General features: G+C 45.7%; 1 protein-coding gene across 1 annotated transcript; it reads right to left on the minus strand.

Annotated features, from left to right (window-relative positions):
- Positions 1 to 759: 759 nt before the first annotated feature.
- Positions 760 to 10,823, minus strand: STK19 (serine/threonine kinase 19). Its single transcript, XM_033141684.1, has 8 exons — positions 10,725 to 10,823; positions 9,136 to 9,237; positions 8,814 to 8,959; positions 8,367 to 8,462; positions 8,139 to 8,278; positions 7,123 to 7,220; positions 6,853 to 7,000; positions 760 to 1,292 (listed from the first exon to the last, which is right to left on the minus strand). Exons 2-8 carry the CDS (start codon positions 9,218 to 9,220, stop codon positions 1,247 to 1,249), a joined length of 759 nt encoding a protein of 252 aa, XP_032997575.1. The 5' UTR covers positions 9,221 to 9,237; positions 10,725 to 10,823; the 3' UTR covers positions 760 to 1,246.
- Between the last annotated feature and the right edge of the window lie 167 nt (positions 10,824 to 10,990).

Raw genomic sequence — 10,990 nt, forward strand, 5'->3', positions numbered from 1 at the left:
CAGAATCATAGAGTTGGGAGGGACCCAAGAGTCATCTAGTCCACCCCCTGCAATGCAGGAGAGAGTGAGTATATAAATAATGGGGCTCAAAAGACAAGTAGTCTGACCAAACAGGAGACCACTTCCTGCCTGACAGAAGATCTTGGGCTCCTCTGGGCAGGAAGAATAGCTGCTTGCACTGTACAAAGCGAACTAATGCCAGTGTACTGGAAGAAGCAAAGATCACCAGTGTCGAAGCAAGGATTCTTCAACATCAACTTCGTTGGACTGGTCATGTTGTGCGGATGCCTGATTATCGTCTTCCAAAGCAAATACTCTATTCCGAACTTAAAAATGGAAAGCGTAATGCTGGTAGTCAACAAAAGAGGTTCAAAGACTCTCTCAAGGCAAAAAAAAAAAAAAAAAAAGTAGTATAAACACCGACAACTGGGAAACACTGGCCTGTGAGTGCTGCAATTGGAGAACAGCTTTTACCAAAGGTGTCATGGGCTTTGAAGATGCTCAAAATCTGGACGAAAGGGACGCTTGGCAAACCCTCACCGTGATCAACTCCCGCCCGGAAACCTATGTCCCCACTGTGGAAGGACGTGTGGATCCAGAATTGGCCTCCACAGTCACTTACAGACTCACTGTTAAAACCGTGTTTATGGAAGACAATCTTACTCGGCTATGAGTGATCACCAAAGAACAATTAAGTAGAACTTCTTGTCCCCAGAACGTGTCGTCTTCAGAACATATCAGCAAGCCAAAAAGTGGTAGGGAAGAAGAAATGCTTTTAATCGAGCTTCAATGTAATTTTTTGAGACACTGCTGTCATCTAAGAGATCAACACTCATGCATACATGGCCACACACACTTCCAGGAATGAATTCCTTGTGGGAACATCTTGGCCCTGGCTGTCCTTAGATGCGCAGCATTCCCACGGTTCTCCGGCATCCACAGATCAAGCCTAGAGACTGCAGGAGCAGCTCCCTCCTCTCTTATCCACGGCCTCGCGTCAGTCACGTCACGACAGTCAGGGGTCCTGCTAAGATGCTCTTGCACATTGGGCCCATATTAAGTGCAAAATATAAATCTGTTTCATAAATAATAATTGAAAAATTGTTTTTGCTGGGAAAGGTCCTGTTTGTTCACAATGAGGCTGGTGGCTCAGGTAGGCATCCTGTCCCCCGTGGCGAGTGCCCCAAGCAGCATCCATTCATTTTAGGCACAGCTGTTTGTTTGGTGGCAGACAAGTGGCACGTTCTTAATCATCAGCCAGTCGGAGGAGGGTGCCGGAGGTCGTGGGCACGCTAGAGGAAGAGAGAACGAGGTGGTCAGGTTAAAAGCAGGAAAGAATAAGAAGAGCCCCAGCTGGATCAGGCCAGGGCCCATCTAGTCTAGCATCCCGTTCTAGTGGGGTAGGAGAGATGAAAACGCCTATGTATTTCACATCTGGCAACCAATGTGCCCCTTTGGTTTCAGATACTACATGGGTAGACGAGTCTATAAAGCCCAAGACACAGATTTTCACAGCCCTCTAGCGTCTAGGGTGGCTCAGGTATCAGAAGTCATGTATTCAGCATTAACTCTGGAAGAGTATACGGTCGTACCTTGGGTCCCAAACACCTTGTGAGTTGAACGTTTTGGCTCCCAAACACCACAGAGTTTAGTGTTCCGGTTTGCGAATGTTCTTTGGAACCTGAATGTCCAACGCAACTTCCGCAGCTTCTGATAGGCTGCAGGAGCCTCCTGCAGCCAATCGGAAGCCGCGCCTTGGTTTCCAAAAGTTTTGGAGGTAGAATGGGCTTCCGGAACAGATTACGTTCGACTTCCGAGGTACCACTGTACTCGATTCTGACCAAACTAAGCCTCCAAAGTTGAATATACACGTCCAGAGTTAAAGCTAAATAAATGACTTCTGGTACATGAGCCACCATAGGTGCTAGCGGGCTGTGAAAATTTGTGTCCCAGGCTGAAACCAAAGGGGCACATTGGTTGCCGGATGCGGGTGGCACTGTGGTCTAAACCACAGAGCCTAGGGCTTGCCGTCTTAAGACAATCATAACCTTTGGGATTTAGTGTCAGGAGTATAACGTATTCCTGGACACAGCAGAGTTAGACGCAGCCTTTCTGGAAGCTTCTGGCTGTTGTGAAATTGACTAGACAGCTCAACGCAGGAACTCAGCAACTCACTGGATAACTATATGCAGTATTTATTGATTGAAGCAACTAGCATCCATAAGTTACTATTTACAGACTTTACAAAATAAAAGAAACAAAACATAAAATCTTTTCCTCTCTCTGTCTCTCTCTCTCATCAACCTAACGCCACACACCAGCACCTACCACACCCTCTCAGAGAAAGCTGAGTTCTTTAAGTACTCCACTGACCAATCACAGGTGCTTGCTAATGGTCAGAGAGAGCAATCTGGGCTTTCTGCCAACTACTAATTGCTTATAGATAACAGCTGCATTTCCTTTCTGCAGTAGGTCACTGAAATCTCTAACACCCCCTCACAGCTGTTTATCGTAGCAATTAACTCCTGTGCATATACAGAGTTCTTTTAACTCACTTCATCAAGCAAACCCAAACTTTTACACATTTGTTTGTTCTTCACTTTGTTCAATGGCTTTGTTAACACATCTGCAACATTCTGATCACTTGGTACATAGATACATGAAATTAAATTGTTCTGTACACTGCATCTTACATTTTGATATTTCACTGACACATGTTTTGAACGTGACTTAAAACTTTCAGTATTACTCAAGGCAATGCACGCTTGATTATCAATGCAAACTTGTATTGGCTTTTCACAGTTTACATTCAGATCTGTTAACAATTGCTTGAAATACGTCAATTCAGAACATAACGCACTTAACGACGCGAATTCTGATTCTGTCGAAGAAACACTCACTATACTCTGTTTTCTTGACTTCCAGCCAATTAAAGCCCCTCCAAACATAATGACCAAACCTGTAACAGATTTTCTATCCGGTAAATTTCCCCAGTCACTATCTGAATAACAATGTAACAGTTCATCTCCTGCAGAACTAAGTTTTAACACATGGCCAATTGTTTGTTTCAAATACCTTAGCAAAAATTTCACTGCTTTCCAGGCATTAAGCGATGGCTTTGATACCTGCCTGCTAAGTATTCCCACTGTGTAACTTATATCAGGTCTTGACCATTGACTCAGAAACATTAAACTTCCAATTGCTGACTGATATAACTCAGGATGTTCAAACATAGGACTTTCATCTGTGTGAAGTGATTTAATGAATACTAGTTCCATAGGAATAGCGGATCCTTTACAGTCTTGCATGTTATATGTTGCCAGAAGCTGTTTAATTTTGCTCTGCTGACTAATTAAACAACTCCCATCCTTTGCCCAGCACACTTCCAGACCTAGATAAGACTTAATTGAACCAAGATCTTTCACTTTAAACCTTTTGGATAGTTGTGCAGCAAATGCTGAAACCTTTGAGGCTTTAACATTACATTACATACACTGCCTGTGCTAGAACAATAACGATTCGGAGGCACTCCTTTGTTTTCTCGCTGTGACCTCCTAGGAGTAAAAGTTTCCTCTGTTTCATTTTCCCCCTCAGACGTTCGCCCCCCTTGCTGTTGCTTAGGAACAGGCGATGACTGATCTGACTCTTGCTTTGGAGATAATGACTCAGCACTTTTCTCCCCCACAGTTTCTGAACTCTGAGTCTCTTTTTCACTGTTAAACCTTTGGGAATCAAACCAAACCTCTGTGTTTGCATGCAATTTCTCCCAGCCAGCGTGCTCACAAAACTTGGCATTTCTAGATATCACAATTCCATTAGTACCTTCAGCAAATCTGTAACCCTTTGAAAACTCTTGGTAGCCTACAAAAATTAATTGCTTAGATTTAGGCTCCCCTTTCTTTCTCATTTGCTTTGGAATCTGTACCCACGCTTTAGAACCAAAAACATGTAGATGATCTATCTTAGGTTTCTTTCCAAACAATTTGAAATAAGGAGTAGTACCAATAGTCTGATGGAACAGCCTATTCTGAATATAACACGAAGTTAATATACTTTCAGCCCAATATGACATAGGTAACCCAGCATCCTCAAGCATTGAATGCATCATGTCCTGTAATGATCTATTTTTGCGTTCCGCCACACCATTTTCCTGTGGACAAAAAACATTACTTTTTCGATGCCCAATACCATGTTTCTGCAACCAATCTCTGAAAGCATTAGACATGAATTCACCTCCACGATCGCTCTGAATTCTTTTCACTTTAACAGAAAAAAACCTCTCCACTGATGCTACCCAGCTTTTGAATTTGGTAAATACATCTCCCTTGTGTTTCATGGGATAGGCCCAAGAAAAACGTGTTGCATCGTCCACAATTGTTAGAGAAAAACGTGCTCCACCCCTGCTTACAGCAAAAGGACCAATTACATCCAAATGAACAAGCTGTAGTGGTGAGTCACTTACTCTATCACTTCTGGGAAATGGAACTCTGCAAATTTTGACTTTCTTACATACATTGCAGTCCAAATACTTATTGCAACTCTCTAGCTTACATCCATCAGCTAACTCAGGCATTTTCAAAACACTTTTCCATCCAGCATGGCCTAGCTTCCTATGCAGTAAATGTAAACAGTTGTTATGCATAGCTTTGTTGTTTAACACAGGTTGAGAATTACTGACCACTGCTGCAACTGAAGAGCCAGCTTTAAGTTTAAACAAACCACCTTCTGGCTTAGCAGTGCCAAGAATCTCACCATTCCTTTTAATAATACAGCTGTTGTTTTCAAAATGAACTTTAAACCCAGCTTTAAGCAAACAATCAACTGACATTAAATTGCTTCTTAGTGATGGTACATACAGCACATTCTCCAGGCACTCACGCAGACAAGGAACATATACAGAACCCCCTGAATGTACCTCAGAAGTTCTCCCATCAGCTAAAGCTACCTGACTGCTTTGCGTTTGGCCCTTAGAAACAAAAACTTTCTCTGAATTTACTATGTGCCGAGAAGCTCCTGAATCTACCACCCAGACAGTCTGTTTCTCATCAGCACACTTAACCACGGCAGTCACAAGTTGCGCTGACTTGGTGCGTTTGAAGAATTTCTTCTGTCTTTGCTGCTGCTCCTGACGCTGCTGCTGCTCCTGCCGCTGCTTGGCCGCCTCTGGACACCATTTTCTCAGATGCCGCATTGACCCACAGCGATAGCACCGACGCACAGCATAAGCGGACTCTTCACCAGACGCCGGACACGGACGTTGTTGTTGCTTCCCTTCTGGAACGCTGCTTGCATTCTTTACAAGCCGACCGCTTGCCGAAGCCTCTGAAATTAACGACCTGTCCTCCCGCTTCTGCCATTCTTCCAGCAAACGCCCAGTTACGTAATTAACAGTCAAATCTTCTTCTTTCATCGCTTCAAATGTCATGACTAGATTGTCCCAGCTTTCAGGAAGAGAGCTCAAAATTATAGACACTTTCTCCTGCTGGTCTAATACACAGTCTCTTTCTTGAAGCGCTACAAATTTCATCTGCAAACTGTGCAAATGATCTTGCATTGTAACTCCAGGCTGCAACATTGCTTTATACAACGCCTTGCGAAGAAACAGTTTGGAACATGCTGTCTCACGCACATGAAGGTCTTTCAACGCCTTCCACACGCCTTTTGCCGACTTAATCCCTCTCACATGCGGTAACTGAGAGTCTTCCAGCCCCAAGACTATGGTGGCCCTTGCTCTTTGGTCTCTGTCCTGATCTTCATCATCAGGCTTTGCAGGTGGCTTATTTACTGCCAGCCAGAGATGGTCCCTCTGTAACACAGCCTGCATACGCTCAGACCAAAGCAAGTAGTTGTGGTCATTCAGACGCTCAAACGCCATCTGAAACGGTTGAGAAGCCATCTGAGAGCAATGTTTCCTAACAACCCAGGAACCAGCTACTCACAGCTTCCGAGAGAGAACACAGGAATCCACAGCATCCAGCAATGACACGCTGCAGCTGTTGTCTGTCTTGTGCAGTTCCACGCGTCCACAGCTTCACCAGCTTCAGCCAATCACCAGCCACAGTCTGGGCCCATAACCTCTTAAGACAATCATAACCTTTGGGATTTAGTGTCAGGAGTATAACGTATTCCTGGACACAGCAGAGTTAGACGCAGCCTTTCTGGAAGCTTCTGGCTGTTGTGAAATTGACTAGACAGCTCAACGCAGGAACTCAGCAACTCACTGGATAACTATATGCAGTATTTATTGATTGAAGCAACTAGCATCCATAAGTTACTATTTACAGACTTTACAAAATAAAAGAAACAAAACATAAAATCTTTTCCTCTCTCTGTCTCTCTCTCTCATCAACCTAACGCCACACACCAGCACCTACCACACCCTCTCAGAGAAAGCTGAGTTCTTTAAGTACTCCACTGACCAATCACAGGTGCTTGCTAATGGTCAGAGAGAGCAATCTGGGCTTTCTGCCAACTACTAATTGCTTATAGATAACAGCTGCATTTCCTTTCTGCAGTAGGTCACTGAAATCTCTAACATGCCGATCGGAAGGTCGGTGGTTCAAATCCCCACGATGGGGTGAGCTCCAGTTGCTCAGTCCCTGCTCCTGCCAACCTAGCAGTCTGAAAGCACGTCAAAGGTGGGTGGCATTGGCCACCTGCCCAAATGGCCCCTGGGGGTAAGAGAGGTTGGGATGCAAGTCACCAGCCCAGAAAAGGACCCCACTCCCCGGTATGTAGGATTAAAGCCTTGGTTGGCTGCACAAGGGTAGGATCAAGCTCCACAGCAACAGGCAGAGATCCAAGACAACATTTGGCTTTTCACAGGTGGGAGCGAGAGCAGAAATCTATTACCAGTCCACCAGCTGGGCTCCAATAAGGTCGTGGATGTGGTAAGGAAGGCCCAGCTTCACGGCGCTCGGAGCTCGACGGTTCTGCAGGTCAGACAGCAAAACTTCCTTGTATTTGGCCTTCTGGATCATGCTCAGCACGGCTTTCCTCCCTGGGGAGACCGAGAGACACACACACAACACAGATCATTAGGTTGCTCCCGTCAGAGGTGTCCCAGTTTTTGCCTGGAGCAACAGATTCCACATGCAGGTGTGTGTGGGGGAACGAACTAACCTTTGATGAAGCATTTGACAAAACGACCTGCTCCAGGCACTGCCAGCCACCAGCTCCCTGCATCACGGACAGTCAGGACTCCGGCATTCACTAGCTGCCTGAACATAAAACACAGGAATGGGAGAGGAAGGTAATTTCCCTCGTTTACAACTTGCCCCTTTTGTATCAAGATGCAGCTGCTTCTGGGACTGTGGAAAGCCGGAGATAACGGGAGTCTAAGGAAAAGTGTTGCTCCGTGGTGCTATCAGGACAGGACTTCAGGGGAAAGGCCCAGGGTCCTGTTCAGCAAAAGGTGAAGGAGTGTCCCCAAACACAGCAGAGCCGGCTTACTGCATTTTGAAGTAATGTGCCTCCCATTATGGAGAGGCCAGGACATGTAAGACAACTAAGTCCAGAGTTCAAAATGACCAAACCGCACCACTAAGTGTGTTTCAGGATCCCAGTATGAGCCGCTCTTTCTTCTTCTGAGGTGGCTGGATCTCAGCTCTGGGCAAGACACACTACCTGTTACTCAACCATCTCCATGCAAGTTAACAGTCAGGTGTGATGGTCCAACCAAGGGCCTAATAAGCCCTTTGTGTTATTATTTTTGTAAACAGCTTTGAGGGCTTTTGTTTTTGTTTGTACAATTGTAGTCACAGAATTGTACACTTGGAAGGGACCCCGTGGGTCGTCTCGTCTAACCCCCTGCATTACGGGAATCTTTTTGCCCAGCGTGTAACTCGAACCCACAATCCTGAGATTAAAACAGTACATTACTATATTCTTAGAGGGTGCCTGCTGTGGCATATGCAGTCATGTGCAGTCAAGAATACTTCCCCTTGCCCCCAGGGAACTGGGTTGTTTAACCACATACAAAATTATGCAGATTTAAACCATTTAGAATGAATTCAATCGATTTACTAAAATTCATTATAACCGGACACAGCAAAACCTCAAAGAGGAAGCCCGATCTTCATACACGGCCCTCAGAACACACTCTACTCTGACTCCACTCTGGGGAAAACTTTACTCACGTGATTTCCGCATCACTGAAGCCAAACTCTCTCAGCATCCTTCTTTTGTCGAAACTGATGTCAGGGCAGGAGCTGAGGACAGAATCCAGGAATTTCCTCACCGTCTTGTCAAAGTCCTTCCCAGACGTAAACTCTAGCACCTGTGGGAGAAAGAGAAGTCACAATCTCTCCCCTGCTTCTGCATTGCCCCTCAACTCATCACATATACACACACAAAAGACACAAGACCTTAGATTTATAGTTGTCTGTGAACGCCACAACAAAAGTGTCTGCATCAAAACCATGCTGGAACATCCGGATCCGTCCCTCATCTTTCAGCTGGCTCTGGAGAAAGAGAGACAGAGGGAGGAGAAGGTTTTGTTTATTTTAACCCGTCTATTTCAAATGCATACTCTGAAGGTGGAGAACTGGAGGCAGCAGGAGGAGAGATTTGTCTACCTATAGAGACACACCCCATTTTATCGGAATCATGTTAGGGTGTGTGTGTGTGTGTGTGTGTGTGTGCATGCGAGGAGGAGGAGGTTTATAGGTTTCCCATAGGATCCTTTGGTTCTTTATTTATCAAACACCCCATATCCTGGGGATCCTCAGGCCCGGGGGAGTGGTGGGCAAATTCAGCCCTCCAGATTCCTCTACCTGGCCTCTGAACTCTGAACTGAGGAAGGAATCACCTACCAAGTGCCTGTCGACAGTTGTTCGGTCTTTGACGAGGCTGTAGATCTGGTGTCTCAGAATCAAGGGTGGCAGCAAATCCTCAAATAACTTGCGGGGGAAGAGAGATGCCAAAAACTGGAGTGCAGATTCTACTGCCTCAGGGCCTTCTGGGGGGAAAAACATAAGAAGCAGGCATATTTCTGCAGCGCTGTGCCTCATGCCATCCAGAATTGATGGCACTCATCTCTCACTCATCATCGCCCCATAAGGCCTCTCACGCGCACCTACCCACGCAGAGAGAGAACACTGATGCCTCACCACACAACACTTTCTCCATTCTTACCCTGTTCGAGAGGCTCCGATCCGAGAACCAGCCGTCGTTTTTTCGCCTGGAATGTATCCGAGATGAGCTGATGCTTCCGCTTCATGGGGCTGGAGGTGGGGGCTAAAGATGGGAGACATAGTCATTATGCTACCTGCTCCGTAGACCAGGTATGCAGAACTCTCTTCCATCAGCCACAGCCCAGGGATGATGAGAGTTGTAGTCCAGCAACATTTAGAGGGCCACAGGTTCCTCACACCTGCCACAGACCCTTGCCAGCCTTTATTCCCCCCCTCACCCCCCTTCAATACTGAGGGCCATTTCAGAAACCAGTGTCTTCCTTCTTCTCAGCCTTTCAGTCATAATGGTCCTTCCCTTCTTCCAATATATTTCTGGGCGTTCTGCAATGAGCTACACCTCCCATCTCTAATCCATCCCAAAAGGTCCCTCAGCATTCATTCTGGTCAATATATCACAATCCTATTGTCCTCAGAATACCCTTGATGCTGCAGATTGCACACAACCCACAACTTTCATTTCCCTGGCACCTCAGTTTAAGGCTGACGGCATTCATACTGGCAAGCCCTGTCTCCTGTGTTATTAAGTACTAGCTGGCATGCAGAAATTAAGGAGGCAAAGCTCTCCCCTCATCACTTCCCTGCCATGCCCTGAAGAACTTCAGTTGCTTAGTATCTGCAAGTCAAACAACTTCAAAGGCACAGGGGAAGCAAAACAAGTTGGATGTGATCAAATGCTGATCAAATAGTCTGTTCATCTAATTGGATGCTGTAGTAGTGTGTGCTTTGCATATGAGTGATTCCAGTTGCTGCTTTTTCTAGCCTGGCTTCATCATCTGGCTTCAATTTTGCCTATGAATGTTACTGTCATCTTCTGTGTATGCAGTGTAATAAATGGCTTTATATTAACAATAGCATCAGCTTCCTATTCCTCCCCCCCGCCACTTTCATCAATACTGTGTGTGTGTACACGTGTGCGCATCCACACACACACCAACCAAGTTAGAGGGCTAGAGCAAAGCAGGCTCTGCCCCATGCAAGCTAATGCCAAAACCAAACAATTCTCTTTTTTAAAAAAAATGTTATCATCAAAATTTACAAATACCATTAAAAGAAAATGTATTTCCATGACACATCAATCTGTTTTGAAAACACGATATTCTGTGATAACCTTGGATAAATTTATTATAACACAATTACTTTCTTCGGAGCAGAGCCCACTTTATTAGTAGCAGTCATGTCACAGGGCAGTTCACTACATAAAAATACAAAACGAGAAACCAAAATACATTTTAAAAAAACCAATAACACAGCTCCCACAAACACATTATTATTATTGTGCAAACCCATTGCTCTTGTGTAAGAGGAATAGTACTGTAGTTTCAAAAGTGAAGATGTAAATAGACTAGCGTATTACGGAAGCAAAATCTTCTGAAACGCCACTAGTTGCATCCAAGACCCGCTCAAGAGGAGACCCATTGAACCAAATAGCCCTAAGTTAGTGATGTCCACTGATTTCATTGAGTCCTCCTCTCCCTCCCCTCTTCCCCGCCCCCTGGATCCCCTCCTCCATTTAAAGCGCCTCCGACTCACAAAGCGACCCTTGTAGTCTCTCACCTGCCAGTCCCCGCTTCCGGCCAGAGCTGCCTCTGATGACGTCGCAGCTGCTGCTTCGTCTCCAAAACAAGCCTCTCCGAGTCCCCACCCGAGTCGGCAAAGCTCCTGGCTGCCCGCCTCCGGAAGATGACGTCACTCCCCATCACTCACGCACCCCCTCCAACCCCACCCCTTTGACACTCTCGCCGACTGCCCGCCATCTTTATTCCGGGCGGGACGAAGCTACCTCAGATTAACGCTGG

Source organism: Lacerta agilis, chromosome 2 (assembly GCF_009819535.1).
Source record: "Lacerta agilis isolate rLacAgi1 chromosome 2, rLacAgi1.pri, whole genome shotgun sequence".
Lineage (NCBI taxonomy): Eukaryota > Metazoa > Chordata > Lepidosauria > Squamata > Lacertidae > Lacerta > Lacerta agilis.